This window comes from Gobius niger (genome assembly GCF_951799975.1).
Source record: "Gobius niger genome assembly, chromosome: 13".
Lineage (NCBI taxonomy): Eukaryota > Metazoa > Chordata > Actinopteri > Gobiiformes > Gobiidae > Gobius > Gobius niger.
Window position 1 is genome coordinate 694,182 of NC_136864.1, and position 17,221 is coordinate 711,402.

Consider the following 17,221-nt stretch of genomic DNA (forward strand, 5'->3'; position numbering starts at 1 on the left):
TGGTCTTCAGAGTGGAGCAGATCTTTAGTAAATCCTGAGATATGGTTGCATGTTGTAGTACTGCGTAATTCAGCAGAGTGGATGTGTGGGGGGGGGGGGGGGGGGCTTCATCATCTTCCTCAGCCCCGAGAGACTCTAAAGTTCAGACAGAGGTTTGTGATTTCTGAGGCCTGAGTCATGATGATGATGATGATGATGATGATGATGATGATGATGTGCAGATGTTTTGGAAACACACCAGTCCGAAGAGCTCGATCCTCTGCAGATTTTTTACTCAATCGTCGTTTTTCGGTCACTGGAGCAAAGAACGAAGGTCTGAAAGGGTTACACAAGAGCAGAGCCGGATCAATGCAGCAAACACGGACCAGGGCAGGGGGGGCACGAGGGGCAGGGGGGCACGAGGGGAGTGGAGGGGAGTTCAGTTTAGTTCCGTTTAGTTCAGTTTAGTTGAGCAAATTACATTTTACATTCCACTTCTTGTATGTTAAATAAAATATGAATTTAGTGTTGATTACAAAAATAAATGGGTGGTGTTTTATAATCATGGGCGTCTATTTGTCCCACACATGCAGCTCTACAACATGTGACATCTTTACTCAGGATATAAAAGAAACAATCCATTTTTTATCACATTTTAGTCATTTTTTTGTCCTTTTTTGTCACATTTTTTGTCACATTTTTGTCATATTTTTGTCATTTTTTGTCATATTTTCGTCACATTTTTTTGTCATTTTTTCGTTATTTTTTTGTCATTTTTTGTAATTTTTTTGTCATTTTTTGTCTTTTTTTTGTCATTTTTTTGTCATTTTTTGTCATATTTTTGTCATATTTTTATCACATTTTTGTCATTTTTTCGTCAATGTTTTCGTCTTAGTTTTGTTGCTATTTTCACAGCTTTTTTCCAGAAGCTTTTGGATTTGGGTAAAGCCAAACTGGAGAAAATGCTCTGGGTTCAGGCGGGGGTCAGAGGTTCACATCTGTATTCGTGGAAGTGTCGCATTTACACTAGTTTGGGCCGGGCTGTGAGTCCGGGGCTGGTTTTCAGTCCCGCCCCTGATCGTAGTAAATGTTTTATTGGATCGTAGCTTTGGGCTCAAACACTCTCGTTCATCCTGGCCTATTGTACATGTTTTTTGTGGTCGACACAACATGCAAACTCCACAGAAAAGGCCCCGTCCTGGTCAGGTCTGAACTAAACCGCGATTGCCTTATCTCTGAGAAAACACCGAGCGGCTGTTGTTGCTTCAGCTGGATCGATACCAGCGGGTCACGAGCTGCGGGTTCACTGACCCCGGTCCGGACGACTGTATAAGAGCGCAGGCGGAGCGGCCCAGTCCCAGTCCGAGTCCCAGTCCTGCTCCAGAGCCATGATGCTGAGGTTCCTGCTGCTCCTGCTGGGCCTGTCCCGGCTCGGATCCACCCAGAACCTGCAGGTGGAGCTGCTCCAGAAGCTCCGGGCGGACGTGGAGGAGCTGCAGAGTCAGCGCTCGGGTGAGTCCATGAAGACCAACGCCCACTTTTACACCACCCACTCCTACACTAGACCAGACCAGACTTAACGAGATCAGACCAGACCAGACTAAACCAGACTAAACCAGACTAAACCAGACCACCAACTCCTACACCTGGAGATTCGGCTTCGGCGGCTCTGAAGAAGATCAGAAAACATGAAGGTCTATGTTCTCATGAAGGTCTATGTTCTTATGAAGGTCTATGTTCTTATGAAGGTCTATGTTCTTATGAAGGTCTATGTTCTCGTGAAGGTCTATGTTCTCATGAAGGTCTATGTTCTCATGAAGGTCTATGTTCTCATGAAGGTCTATGTTCTCATGAAGGTCTATGTTCTCATGAAGGTCTATGTTCTCATGAAGGTCTATGTTCTTATGAAGGTCTATGTTCTTATGAAGGTCTATGTTCTCGTGAAGGTCTATGTTCTCATGAAGGTCTATGTTCTTATGAAGGTCTATGTTCTCATGAAGGTCTATGTTCTCATGAAGGTCTATGTTCTCATGAAGGTCTATGTTCTCATGAAGGTCTATGAAGGTCCCATAAAAGCATCAAAAGTGGAGTCAATGTTCACACACGTGTTCCTGATGTTGGTCGTGGACAGAAGAACCTTTCTTTGTTTCTTTGTTTCTTTGTTTCTTTGTTTCTTTGTTGTAGAATCTGAAAAACTCACCTTTAGTTTGTTTTCTTTTCCAGTGATGACGGAGCGTCTGAAGCTGACGGAGCGGGAACTGAAGAGAGTCACAGGTGAGGACCGTCTGTGGAACTGGACCAGACCAGACCAGACCAGACCAGACCAGACCAGACTGAACCAGACCAGACCAGACCAGACTGACCCTGATGTGTTTCAGAGACTCCTCGTGTGGCGTTCGCGGCGTCTCTCGGAGGAGACGGGCTCCAGAAAACCATTTTAGGAAACAAGAACCTGATCTACAAAGACGTCCTGACCAACGTGGGACAGGCCTACAACCCGGAGACAGGTAAGAGTTTAAACTACAACCCGGAGACAGGTAAGAGTCTAAACTACAACCCGGAGACAGGTAAGAGTTTAAACTGCAACCCGGAGACAGGTAAGAGTCTAAACTACAACCCGGAGACAGGTAAGAGTTTAAACTACAACCCGGAGACAGGTAAGAGTTTAAACTACAACCCGGAGACAGGTACGAGTTTAAACTACAACCCGGAGACAGGTAAGAGTTTAAACTACAACCCGGAGACAGGTAAGAGTTTAAACTACAACCCGGAGACAGGTAAGAGTCTGGCCAGTGGTGGCTTATGGGACGGCACATCACTCCTAATCACCGGTTAGTGAGCACCAGAGGTCCCTATGCTAAAGTGGCTATGATAGTTAGCACCAGAGGTCCCTATGCTAAAGTGGCTATGATAGTTAGCATCAGAGGTCCCTTTGCTAATGTGGCTATGATAGTTAGCATCAGAGGTCCCTATGCTAAAGTGGCTATGATCGTTAGCATCAGAGGTCCCTATGCTAAAGTGGCTATGATAGTTGACCCGTGTTCTGACCCGTGTTCCTCCCTCCTCAGGCGTGTTCTGACCCGTGTCCCTCCCTCCTCAGGCGTGTTCTGACCCGTGTCCCTCCCTCCTCAGGCGTGTTCTGACCCGTGTCCCTCAGGCGTGTTCTGACCCGTGTTCCTCCCTCCTCAGGCGTGTTCTGACCCGTGTTCCTCCCTCCTCAGGCGTGTTCTGACCCGTGTCCCTCCCTCCTCAGGCGTGTTCTGACCCGTGTCCCTCAGGCGTGTTCTGACCCGTGTTCCTCCCTCCTCAGGCGTGTTCTGACCCGTGTTCCTCCCTCCTCAGGCGTGTTCTGACCCGTGTTCCTCCCTCCTCAGGCGTGTTCTGACCCGTGTCCCTCCCTCCTCAGGCGTGTTCTGACCCGTGCTCCTCCCTCCTCAGGCGTGTTCTGACCCGTGTTCCTCCCTCCTCAGGCGTGTTCTGACCCGTGCTCCTCCCTCCTCAGGCGTGTTCTGACCCGTGTTCCTCCCTCCTCAGGCGTGTTCTGACCCGTGCTCCTCCCTCCTCAGGCGTGTTCTGACCCGTGTTCCTCAGGCGTGTTCTGACCCGTGCTCCTCCCTCCTCAGGCGTGTTCACGGCTCCGGTGCGTGGCGTGTATTACGTGCGCTTCACGGCGAACGCTCCCACAGACTTCCCGATGAGCGCCGTGCTGTACAGGAACCGGCAGCGCGTGGAGCTCATCGCGCACGAGCAGCCGTCAGGCTCCGGCAGCGACACGGCCTCCAACGGCGCCGCCCTGCTGCTGGAGCGAGGAGACACGCTGCAGATGGTTCTGTGGCACCAGACGCAGATCTGGGACAACTCCAACCACCACAGCACCTTCAGCGGGTTCCTGCTCTTCCCGCTGTGAGTTTGTCATGTTTAACTTTGTGACAGTTTTTGTTTCATGTGGATTATTCAAATCATAACAGAAATATCATAAACCGAGAGAAACATATCTGCGTTTTATCTGAGTTTTTCTGTTGAGAAGATCAAAGCTGCTGGAATCACGATGTTCAGTGAAGATGTGCTGGTGGACAGAGAGTTTTAATTAGAGCCATGAACAAATCGTCTCGTCAGTGGTAGAGGAACATCTACAAACATGACACGTATGAACTCTGAGCTGCTTCTGAAAGTAACGTGTCTGGGCTGGTTCTCGTTGAAGGACGGATGAAGCTCCTCCTCAGGACGACGTGGACTCACAGCTGAAGGAGCTGCAGGCCTCGGTCACAGTGATGCAGCAGGAGAACCAGGGTAAGAACCTCCTCACTCACCAAGAGCAAGGCTCTGCTTGTTCTTAGAGCTGGACCACAGAGGTCTGACCACAGAGGTCTGAGCACAAAGGTCTGACCACAAAGGTCTGACCACAGAGGTCTGAGCACAAAGGTCTGACCACAGAGGTCTGAGCACAAAGGTCTGACCACAAAGGTCTGACCACAGAGGTCTGAGCACAAAGGTCTGACCACAGAGGTCTGAGCACAAAGGTCTGACCACAGAGGTCTGACCACAAAGGTCTGACCACAAAGGTCTGGCCACAGAGGTCTGACCACAGAGGTCTGGCTCTAAGAACAATAGAGCATCATTACTGGAAGACCTAATGAACCTAATTGGACTGATCTAAATGAAGCCAGCAAAAAGTTGGTACCAAGGTTCAAATGTAACAAGCCAAAGGATAATATACAAATATACAATAATAAACAAATATACAATAATATACAAATATACAATAATACACAAAGGAAACAAATACGGAAACAAATGCCACTTTAGTTTTGATGAACTGTGTTTGTTTCAGAGCTCCAGGACCGACTCAACGCCACCGAGAACGCCCTGAGGGACATGACAGGTCTGTACCTCGCTGACCCCCCCAGACTCTCTCTGACCCCCCCAGACTCTCTCTCTCTCTCTGACCCCCCCAGACTCTCTCTCTCTCTCTGACCCCCCAGACTCTCTCTCTCTCTCTGACCCCCCAGACTCTCTCTCTCTCTCTGACCCCCCAGACTCTCTCTCTCTCTCTGACCCCCCAGACTCTCTCTCTCTCTCTGACCCCCCAGACTCTCTCTCTCTCTCTGACCCCCCAGACTCTCTCTCTCTCTCTGACCCCCCAGACTCTCTCTCTCTCTCTGACCCCCCAGACTCTCTCTCTCTCTCTGACCCCCCAGACTCTCTCTCTCTCTCTGACCCCCCAGACTCTCTCTCTCTCTCTGACCCCCCCAGACTCTCTGACCCCCCAGACTCTTGTAACACTTCTGATATGAAAATTAATGCAAGTGCTTTTGCATAAGATTGTAAGTTCGTCTCTCAGGAGAAATAACTCGTGCTTGCTTAAAGTAAATACTGAACACAGGTATTCGTGCCACCAGATACATTTTAGTGTTGGCTAGCCAAGTTATGTACAGGTATATACAATATTTACAGTTACGGGTTTGAAACAAAAAGAAAAACCATCAGACCACTGTTCTATGTGCGATATAAGTCCACACGCCAGAGCGCAGCGTTATTGTCCATTATGCAATTGTTCGTATAGTTCATAAATGTGACACCGTCACGCGTTGGAGGTGGTGGGACACGCACACAGGGACAAGAGAGTGGCCGCAAGGCCTCCGGCCGCACCGTCAGAAGAATCAGAAGTCAGTGGAAAACTTTGGGAAATCCAGAGGGCAGTAACGGCTCTCCCACAGACTGGATTGCCTCACGGACCCGTGGCAAACCTGGCCTGTACAACAACATGCATGTATAAGTAAACAGCAATGTCTAAAAACCTTAGATACAACCGTGCCAGAGTGGTAATCTCCAATAAATGCATCATATCAAAGCACTTAGATACACATTCAACACCAATGACTGTATGACAAAAAGCATTGCAAATAGATAAATACAAATAGACCGGTCAAAAGATAGCCGGGGAAAGCTAACGGAGCTAACCACACTGGGATGGTACATGTACAAACATTTCATCGTAGCTACTTTAACTTTACTTACTTTAACCCACATAAAGGACGGCGCATGATCAGCATATGTATGTGCGCAATCGTCACAAGAATAAAAACAACAACATTGAATGACTACGTTCAAAATAGCACGGCGACCCTTACCGATCCCAATCAAAACAAGGCACACGGTCACGATAAAGTGTCGCTGTTGAACCACCTGGTTGAGGAGCAAAACATGTCATAAACTATTCATAAAAAGTACGCAGTTTAGAGTTTTACCTGCAGCCGCACCCGAGTCCCGCTTGTCCCACGCACCGAGCTGACAGCCAGAGGCTACTGTGTATATTGGCCAGCTACTACCGGTAACCGGACGTCCGGGAAAGCGCGCAAAGGCTCATGGGAAATGTAGTTCTTACATTTACATTAACAACTGCAGGGACTGTATTAATAATAGCTATTAATATTAGCTGGGTTACACTCTCTCTCGCTCTCTGACCCCCCCAGACTCTCTGACCCCCCAGACTCTCTGACCCCCCAGACTCTCTGACCCCCCAGACTCTCTCTCTCTCTCGCTCTCTGACCCCCTGTGTTTGTTCCAGTTTCTCCCGTGGCGTTCGCGGCGTCTCTCGGAGGAGACGGGCTCCAGAAAAGCATTTCAGGAAACAAGAACCTGATCTACAAAGACGTCCTGACCAACGTGGGACAGGCCTACAACCCGGAGACAGGTAAGAGTTTAAACTACAACTCAGAGACAGGTAAGAGTCTGAACTACACCGGGTTCCAAATTATTATGCAAATGATATTTTTCTAAATTGTAGCTGCTGTTCTCTTAATCTGATGTCTGGCAGAAACCGTCCTCATTGTGCCTTTATCTGCACAAACCCGTGTCTGAATCATCCACAAATCTCTTATCAGTTCGATGATTGCGCTTCATCTTTACTGAGATATCGAAGGTTTTCAGACCAAGGCATTCAACTATTTCACGCTTTTCATCAGCAGAGAGATCCTTTTTCTTTCCCTTATTGCTTGAAAATGATGATCTGCTTAATAAAGTGGAACACCCTTTTTCAGTAGTTTTTCCCTTAACTGGGCTTAACCTGAAAACTAATCATCCCAGGTCTCTGAGATTAATGTCAGTGATTCAAAGGCGTGTTCTGAGACAATGCTAAAGTGGCTATGATAGTTAGCATTGAGGCTCCTCCCCCTAACTCCTTCCTAACTGACGGACCAATTCAGAGGCTTCCTATCATGGCGGACGCTGACGCACATCTGGTTTGTTTGACCTCCTACCAATCTGCTGGTTTCGGACGGGGCCTCTAACCCAGAGACAAGTCGGAGTCTGTGTTTGCAGGCGTGTTCTGACCCGTGCTCCTCCCTCCTCAGGCGTGTTCTGACCCGTGCTCCTCCCTCCTCAGGCGTGTTCTGACCCGTGCTCCTCCCTCCTCAGGCGTGTTCCTCCCTCCTCAGGCGTGTTCTGACCCGTGCTCCTCCCTCCTCAGGCGTGTTCCTCCCTCCTCAGGCGTGTTCTGACCCGTGTTCCTCAGGCGTGTTCTGACCCGTGTTCCTCAGGCGTGTTCTGACCCGTGCTCCTCCCTCCTCAGGCGTGTTCTGACCCGTGCTCCTCCCTCCTCAGGCGTGTTCTGACCCCCTCTGTCCTCAGGCGTGTTCTGACCCGTGTTCCTCAGGCGTGTTCTGACCCGTGTTCCTCAGGCGTGTTCTGACCTGTGCTCCTCCCTCCTCAGGCGTGTTCTGACCGTGTTCCTCCCTCCTCAGGCGTGTTCTGACCCGTGTTCCTCCCTCCTCAGGCGTGTTCTGACCCGTGTTCCTCAGGCGTGTTCTGACCCGTGCTCCTCCCTCCTCAGGCGTGTTCTGACCCGTGCTCCTCCCTCCTCAGGCGTGTTCTGACCCGTGCTCCTCCCTCCTCAGGCGTGTTCTGACCCGTGCTCCTCCCTCCTCAGGCGTGTTCTGACCCGTGTTCCTCCCTCCTCAGGCGTGTTCTGACCCGTGTTCCTCAGGCGTGTTCTGACCCGTGCTCCTCCCTCCTCAGGCGTGTTCTGACCCGTGCTCCTCCCTCCTCAGGCGTGTTCTGACCTGTGCTCCTCCCTCCTCAGGCGTGTTCTGACCCGTGTTCCTCCCTCCTCAGGCGTGTTCTGACCCGTGCTCCTCCCTCCTCAGGCGTGTTCTGACCCGTGCTCCTCAGGCGTGTTCTGACCCGTGCTCCTCCCTCCTCAGGCGTGTTCTGACCCGTGTTCCTCAGGCGTGTTCTGACCCGTGCTCCTCCCTCCTCAGGCGTGTTCACGGCTCCGGTGCGTGGCGTGTATTACGTGCGCTTCACGGCGAACGCTCCCACACACTTCCCGATGAGCGCCGTGCTGTACAGGAACCGGCAGCGCGTGGAGCTCATCGCGCACGAGCAGCCGTCAGGCTCCGGCAGCGACACGGCCTCCAACGGCGCCGCCCTGCTGCTGGAGCGAGGAGACACGCTGCAGATGGTTCTGTGGCACCAGACGCAGATCTGGGACAACTCCAACCACCACAGCACCTTCAGCGGGTTCCTGCTCTTCCCGCTGCCTGCAGGGGGCGCCGTGTAGCCGCTTCTGAATGTTTGAGCTCAAATAAACATCTGAAAGAGTTTGGTCTGGTTTTATCTGACGTTAAAGCAAAGACGTTCAGAGAAGGGCGGGGCTGTTTAACGGGAACAGTTTAGGTTCTACTTGGATTGAAAAGAAAAGCATCGAAAGCAGGAACTTAAAAACTGTTGGACCACATTTTTTTCATTATATATATATATATTTTATATTAATTTATATAAATATTTATATAAATAATCTATTGGTGTATTTGGTCGGGACAGTGCGGGCCCGATCTTGTGCATCAAAACGGAGACGATAGCGTGACATTTTGCGCTCAGTAGGAGCACTTTGTGATCTTGCCGCTCCAGACTTGACGCATTTAAGTGGGTGGAGACACACATTTTCCTCCAACCAGATCGACTCCGCGTCCAGGAGAGTGGGAGTGGGGGGTGAACAACTGAATAACTGCCTTGTATAAAATGTCTCTCTCAAAATGGCTGTAGTGAATGTCTTGAAATAGGCCTCTGTCTCTTTAAGAACCTCTGAGCCTTTAGACACGCCCCCTCCACACGCTGTCTGTGGCATCAGTGGGGAGGGGGTTCTGCTGAGGAGCAGTGGTTGGTTACTCGGCTGGTGACCAAAGCTCGGAGGCGTCTCCAGGAGGTGGGGGCGTTCCTAGGAGGACTCAGGCAAACCTATCCCTAAAATGGCCGCCATCAGAGTTTTTACAGATTACTCAGAAATACGTGAATGTGCCAAGGCAACACTTCAGCCATGTTTTTAATGAGGAAGTGACAGAATAACATGATGGAAAGCTTGAAAAAGTCCATTTTGCAGAATACCCCCCTTTAATGAACATACATGGGTCTCATGCATGTAAACAAGCCACACCAGATCGCAGTCTTGGGCAAATTTCCATCCGTCGTCCCCCATGTGCACTCTCAAACACACTCCTGGCCTATTGTACATGTTTTAGTGGTGGGGAAACCAGAGTACCCGGAGGAAACCTACGCAGACACGGGGAGAACATGCAAACTCCACAGAAAGGCCCCGTCCAGGTGGGAATCGAACCCGGGACCTTCTAGCTGTGAAGCACGAGGGTTAACCACTGTGCCATCGCCCCATATAAATATAACATACGTGTCCTTCTTTAAGACAGTGTTTCTGTACTTTTTAACACATGACAAAGTGAACATGGGACAGTCAGGGGCGGACCGGCCATGTGTCCATTCTGGAAGACAGAGGGGCCACCAGTCCCGCCTCAACCGAGCTTTACCCAAATCTAAAAGCTGAAAAGAAAAGCATCAAAACAGCGAGAAAAAGAGGATGAAAAGTCGAGAAAAACATGAGAAAAACACAGACAAAAAATGGAAAAAATGATTAAAAAAACAACAAAAATGTGGCGACTTGACGAAAAGTTTCCATCACTTTTGTAGGTCTTAGCTTTCGAATGAGGCGTTACATTGTTGCTCTCCAGTCGAGAAGCTTTTAGATTTGGGTAAAGCCCAGTATAAAAAAACATGAATCTAAAAGGAATCCCGTGGAGTATGGTGCACCACAAGGGTCAGTTTTGGGACCATTATTATTTATTGTTTATATTAATGATTTTGCTTCTGTTTCTACGACCGCCTTTCCCGCTCTTTTTGCTGATGATCAAAAAAATAATAATAAAAAGCCGAACTGGGGAAAATGCACTTGTTATTGTGAAGGCGGGCGGTTTTACCCTAATCAAAAAGATTCTTGGGAAAAAAGCACCAAAAATGTGACAAAAATGTGACAAAAACGTGACAAAAATGTGACAAAAAATCGACAAAAATGTGACAAAAATTCAACCAAAATTCAACAAAAATTCAACCAAAATGTGACAAAAATGTGACAAAAATTCCACAAAAATTCCACAAAAAATCAACCAAAATGTGACAAAAATTCTACAAAAATTCTACAAAAATTCTACAAAAATTCAACAAAAATTCAACCAAAATGTGACAAAAATTCAACAAAAATGTGACAAAAATGTGACAAAAATTCAACAAAAATGTGACAAAAAAGAAAAAAAAAAGAAAAAAAAAACATACAAAAGGTGACGCAACACAGCAACAGCGCAAGGAAAAAGGTCAGTTTTGTGGGTCTTAGCTTTCAAATGAGGTGTTACAGCCAAAAGGGGACAGAATGCATTTGGTTTAGGCGGGGGGTAAGAGGTTAAAATATGTATTTGTGGAAGTGTCACAATTAGGCTAATTTGGGCCAGAGTCCAGGGCTGTGTTTCAGTCCCAGTCCGCCCCTGGGGACGGTGATAAAACACAGCTCATACATAAGAAATGACCTGAGACTGAGAAGGAATAAACTGATCAAAGCTCTGCATTGGTGTCATAGGGGTTCGCCTCGCAGGCCAGTCACAAGATGGCCGCCACGTGTCATGTCAGATCTAGAGTTTTATTAAAGATCTTACAGTAAAAACATGTGGTTTCATATTCTTCTGTGTCATTTGAATATTCCTTGTTCAGTTTAAACGTGTTCTCTGATGTTCTTCATCTCCTGCTGCAGAATGTGTCGCCCCCTGGTGTTCGCTCAGGGTTGATGCAGCCGAGTCCGGAGTAGCTGGATGTGACTTGATCCACACAAGACGCAGAGAGTCGAGGTATTTTAGTCGCTCCCTCCGTGTTGTTCATTAAAGCGCCCCCTAGAGGCTTCATGTGCGAGTGGTTTGACTGCTTCATGGACAGAATCAGGAATTACATCACGGCTCCACAGTTCAGAAGCAGTTTTATCGCTGACATGAAACGGACTAAAACCGCCACAGGGGCAGAATGTTAAAACAAGGCCATAGTTTTGTGGTTCATCCATAATAAGAGTGAACCTTGGAGCTGGATTAACCGGTTAAAGACTGTCGGCAGATTGTCGTGTGTTTGAATATTGTCCTCTTTTCTCCAATAAACAATCAATTAATCAAGAAAGGTTTATTCCCTATAAAATTATAATTCTAATACAAAATGACCTGAGCGCTTGCCTTTCCCTGTCAACAATACGTGCACGGGACTTTGTCGTCCGCATTTCCCTGCGCTCATATATTTATACAATGATAGTATTGAATATGCATGAAGAGGCGGTGCGGGGGGTCCTTCCTTCTTGGTGCTCTTCCATCACGTATATCTGACTCCTTGGCCTCGCACACTTGATGTTGCTTTGTTCACACCTTGCAGACTTTCTCTGAATGGCAGGAAGTTCTACGTCTACATTAGTTCCTGTTTTTCTTCAACATGGTTACAAGCAAAGGCATAGAGCAAGTGTTTGCAGGTTGTTGCATGTGCGTGCAGTTTCTAAACCTCCCAAGTGTCTGCAATATTAAGCATAATCATTAATGCATTTAAAACATTGTTTAAGCACATTTTATGGTTACATTTCTCAACAAGACCACATGCTCCTGATGCACCAAAATCATCAACATTAGACTCGTAAAAGACCACGGAACAATCACTGACTCGAAGCTGAAGTTTGAACAAAATGTTTGCATTCGTCTCATGGTACAAGAGTCTAAATCAGAGGGAGTTTGCTGGTTGGAGGGCCGGTTTTCTTCATGGGCTGGAAGAAGATCAGATAAAAACGCTAATGCCAATGGAACAAATAGAAATCCCACTGGAAATCAGATAAATTAACTTTTACTGTACATATTTATTTATTTTTTCACTTGAAATTGTACAAAATAATCTGAATTAAGAAAAAACCTGTGCTTGTTCCATTGGCAAGAATAGGTTAGATTTGGTCTGGCCTTAGAGCAGATACATCTACTTGAATTAAAAGATAACATCTAAAGTTTGAGTGTAAGTCATTTCTTCTTTTAGGATTATGGTCTAAAGGCGGCTCTGCTTTTTTCACATTTCTAGAGCACTTTAACAGCCATTTGATTTGGGTCATAATATTTCTCTAAATCATCTTGAGGGCCAGAGTTTGATGATGGAGGGCCGGTTTTGGCCCCCGGGCCTGACGTTGCCTACCCCTGGTCTAAATCTACAGAAGAACTCACCGTCTCAGATTGTTAAATGACTGGACACACAGCTGCAGAGTCTCTGTACAGGCCAGGGCCGTCTGAGGAGCCGCATCCCTTCAGAGAGTCTGTACTTCATCTGGACAAAGGTTCTCAGGTCCAGGATGGAAACTCGAGTGTCAGAGCTGAACCGGCACTAAGGCTGTGTCCGAATGTCCAGCCTCGTCCCTGACCCTCATTCACTACACAGGCCCGCACTATATACTCACTATATACTCACTATATACACTCACTATATAGTCACTGATTCTGTTGGCGAAGCCTCTTTCTCTGCGCTGCGGCTGCAGATGTTTTTTTTATCTGAATTTATTGTTACAAACATTCATTTTATGAAACAGAACGACTTTTTTGGCACTTTTACAGGCGTTACTGTCATCACAATAAAAGTAAAAACAAAAAAATAACCCCAGCGTGAGCTCAGAGCCCGGTGTCCAAACACCAGCAGAATGAGCGACTACATCTGATAAAAGTTCAATAAACTCCGGGAATAAAGTATTTCTACGATAAAAAACAAACTCAGAGACCGTGGAATATTTATGATAAATACGAGTCAGATACTTTATATAAACATGGATTTTACATGAATGACTTGGATTATTGGAGAGGAAGCTGTCGGTCATTTAACAGCTCCAGCTAAAGGTTAGCAGCTAACGTTAGCATCTTTTCACCATAACCGTTTATATTTAGGTCGTTTATTCATGAGAAACACAAACACTCGACTGAAACAGCTGATTTACTTCAGTCGTGTTTAGTTCACAGACCTGTCTCTGTCAGGCTCTTCTCCCACTCTCCCAGTGCATTCTGGGAAATATTGACCCGTTTAGACCATCGCTGCTCACTACTTTTACAGATGCATTGTGGGAAATTTCGAGTGGACGACTTTTCTCTCTGGACATTCGGACACGCCTACAACATGGCGTGAGCGCTATATAGGGACTATATAGTCACTATATAGGGGATAGTGTGGACATTCGTTTACAGCCTGAATGTTCTACACGGGGGATGATCTAACTCTGACTATGTGTTTCCTGCTCTCAGGTGCAAACCAATCCCACCTACGGGTGTAAATAAAGTTCTCTCTTCAGACAGATCACCATGAAAAAAGAAACTTTCTCACAAATTTATTTTTATCATTTCAAGCGAAAATGAAACATTTACAAAATAATTAAAATCGTGTCGTCTTTTCCTCACTTATATTTCTCGCTCTTCAGAGTCCGTTAGATCTTTCTGACTTCACCTTCATGCACTTAAACATTGAAGGTGACCTGCTTCACACACGCTGCAGAAACATCTGTTCTTCTACAAATATACAACAAGCAGCAGAAACGTGTCCATCCTGTAACCACGGAGCACAAATGTGACCTATGAGGTTCTTTAGTGTTCATGTGGGGGGCGGTTCTTCTGGACAATGGGGGAGGAGCCTGCAGCCAATCACCAGACTGCACACACAATGTTCTGATGGTCTGGAGGACTCAGCTGGACCTTCTGGATGAGGAGCTGATGGTCTGATCCCACGTGAGGTCCAGGGTTATGGCGACACTCGGGCACAGAAGACGTCCACGATGGAGAAGGGGGAGTTTATCAGGGTGAGGCCGAGGACGACAGGGCTGGGACGTTCCTCAAGTTCACAATCATCAGCTCCAGGTTATTTCTGCTGCACCAGGACACCAGCCGATCCACCTCTCGATCCACCTCTCGATCCACCTCTCGATCCACCAGCCGATCCACCAGCCGATCCACCAGCCGATCCACCTCTCGATCCACCTCTCGATCCACCAGCCGATCCACCAGCCGATCCACCTCTCGATCCACCTCTCGCCTGTAGACAGAATCATCACATTTTAAATACCTTTAAAGTAAGTTTACTCATGAAACTCATATCAAATCTTATCTTCAGTCATTCTGAACAAAGTGGAGATGGTGAAAAACAGAAGGTTTAACGATAACAATCTATATTTTGCTGTTATTTAAATGTTTTGTGGAAACACTAGAATCAGGGTGAAGCGACCAGTGTTAATTTTAACATATCTTAATTTAGTTTGTCTTTGACGAAAATGTAATTCGATTTTAGTCTAAAATTGAAGATATTTTTTGACTAAATTTCAGACTAATTTAGTGGACTTTGCATTGATAATATTGATTCTAATCATATTTAATGTTGTTCCTCTGCTTCATGTTTCTGCTCCACATGAACAGAGCTGATCCTTTAAACATGATCTGAGGCTCTTTCAGACGCTCAATACAAGTTTGGATGATTTTAGTCTCTCCTTTTCACTTTTATTTAGTCTGATTTTAGTCGACTCAAATATCTGGACATTTTAGTCACAGTTTTAGTCTCATGAGAAACTTTTCATTTAGTTTAAGTCACAAAAATATCACTGATTAAAAATAAGACTAAATATTTTAGTCGACGACATTAACACTGTTGTGAAGCGACCAGTGACTCACATTCTGTTCAGTGAAGGAGCTTCCTCTGAGGAAGGAGGACCTCGAAGATCAGGACACCAGGAACATCTGAGGGGGCCTCGTCCGTCACACGGGGGGGCCTGGGTCAAGCAGTAGATGTTGGGCTTGATCAGACTCACCTTTAGTCGTGCAGTAGATGTTGGGCTTGATCAGACTCACCTTTACTCGTGCAGTAGATGTTGGGCTTGATCAGACTCACCTTTAGTCGTGCAGTAGATGTTGGGCTTGATCAGACTCACCTTTAGTCGTGCAGTAGATGTTGGGCTTGATCAGACTCACCTTTAGTCGTACAGTAGGTGTTGGGCTTAGACTCACCTTTAGTCGTGCAGTAGGTGTTGGGCTTGATCAGACTCACCTTTAGTCGTGCAGTAGATGTTGGGCTTGATCAGACTCACCTTTACTCGTGCAGTAGGTGTTGGGCTCAGACACACCTTTAGTCGTGCAGTAGATGTTGGGCTTGATCAGACTCACCTTTAGTCGTGCAGTAGATGTTGGGCTTGATCAGACTCACCTTTAGTCGTGCAGTAGATGTTGGGCTTGATCAGACTCACCTTTAGTCGTGCAGTAGATGTTGGGCTCGATCAGACTCACCTTTAGTCGTGCAGTAGATGTTGGGCTCAGACTCACCTTTAGTCGTGCAGTAGATGTTGGGCTTGATCAGACTCACCTTTAGTCGTGCAGTAGATGTTGGGCTTAGACTCACCTTTAGTCGTGCAGTAGATGTTGGGCTTAGACTCACCTTTAGTCGTGCAGTAGATGTTGGGCTTGATCAGACTCACCTTTAGTCGTGCAGTAGATGTTGGGCTTGATCAGACTCACCTTTAGTCGTGCAGTAGATGTTGGGCTCGATCAGACTCACCTTTAGTCGTGCAGTAGATGTTGGGCTCAGACTCACCTTTAGTCGTGCAGTAGATGTTGGGCTTGATCAGACTCACCTTTAGTCGTGCAGTAGATGTTGGGCTTAGACTCACCTTTAGTCGTGCAGTAGGTGTTGGGCTCAGACTCACCTTTAGTCGTGCAGTAGATGTTGGGCTCAGACTCACCTTTAGTCGTGCAGTAGATGTTGGGCTTAGACTCACCTTTAGTCGTGCAGTAGATGTTGGGCTTAGACTCACCTTTAGTCGTGCAGTAGGTGTTGGGCTCAGACTCACCTTTAGTCGTGCAGTAGATGTTGGGCTCAGACTCACCTTTAGTCGTGCAGTAGATGTTGGGCTTAGACTCACCTTTAGTCGTGCAGTAGATGTTGGCCTTAGACTCACCTTTAGTCGTGCAGTAGGTGTTGGGCTCAGACTCACCTTTAGTCGTGCAGTAGATGTTGGGCTTAGACTCACCTTTAGTCGTGCAGTAGATGTTGGCCTTAGACTCACCTTTAGTCGTGCAGTAGGTGTTGGCCTTAGACTCACCTTTAGTCGTGCAGTAGGTGTTGGGCTCAGACTCACCTTTAGTCGTGCAGTAGATGTTGGCCTTAGACTCACCTTTAGTCGTGCAGTAGGTGTTGGGCTCAGACTCACCTTTAGTCGTGCAGTAGGTGTTGGGCTCAGACTCACCTTTAGTCGTGCAGTAGATGTTGGCCTTAGACTCACCTTTAGTCGTGCAGTAGGTGTTGGGCTCAGACTCACCTTTAGTCGTGCAGTAGGTGTTGGGCTCAGACTCACCTTTAGTCGTGCAGTAGATGTTGGGCTCAGACTCACCTTTAGTCGTGCAGTAGGTGTTGGGCTTGATCAGACTCACCTTTAGTCGTGCAGTAGATGTTGGCCTTAGACTCACCTTTAGTCGTGCAGTAGGTGTTGGGCTCAGACTCACCTTTAGTCGTGCAGTAGGTGTTGGGCTCAGACTCACCTTTAGTCGTGCAGTAGATGTTGGGCTCAGACTCACCTTTAGTCGTGCAGTAGATGTTGGGCTCAGACTCACCTTTAGTCGTGCAGTAGATGTTGGGCTTGAACAGACTCACCTTTAGTCGTGCAGTAGGTGTTGGGCTTGAACAGACTCACCTTTAGTCGTGCAGTAGGTGTTTTTTTGCCACATTTTTTGGAATTTTTGTCACATTTTTGCCACATTTTTGTTGAATTTTTGTTGAATTTTTGCCACATTTTTGTTGAATTTTTGTTGAATTTTTGCCACATTTTTGTTGAATTTTTGTTGAATTTTTGCCACATTTTTGTTGAATTTTTGTTGAATTTTTGCCACATTTT

General features: G+C 46.9%; 1 protein-coding gene across 1 annotated transcript; it reads left to right on the forward strand.

Moving 5' to 3' along the window:
• Positions 1-1,347: 1,347 nt before the first annotated feature.
• Positions 1,348-8,539, forward strand: LOC306973292 (complement C1q tumor necrosis factor-related protein 4-like; the record flags this gene model as incomplete). The annotated part of the gene is made up of 8 exons (XM_079570198.1): positions 1,348-1,491; positions 2,203-2,253; positions 2,358-2,486; positions 3,603-3,882; positions 4,181-4,269; positions 4,811-4,861; positions 6,548-6,673; positions 8,238-8,539. The coding sequence occupies exons 1-8, from the start codon at positions 1,368-1,370 to the stop codon at positions 8,537-8,539; spliced, it is 1,152 nt and encodes a 383-aa protein (XP_079426324.1). The 5' UTR covers positions 1,348-1,367.
• Between the last annotated feature and the right edge of the window lie 8,682 nt (positions 8,540-17,221).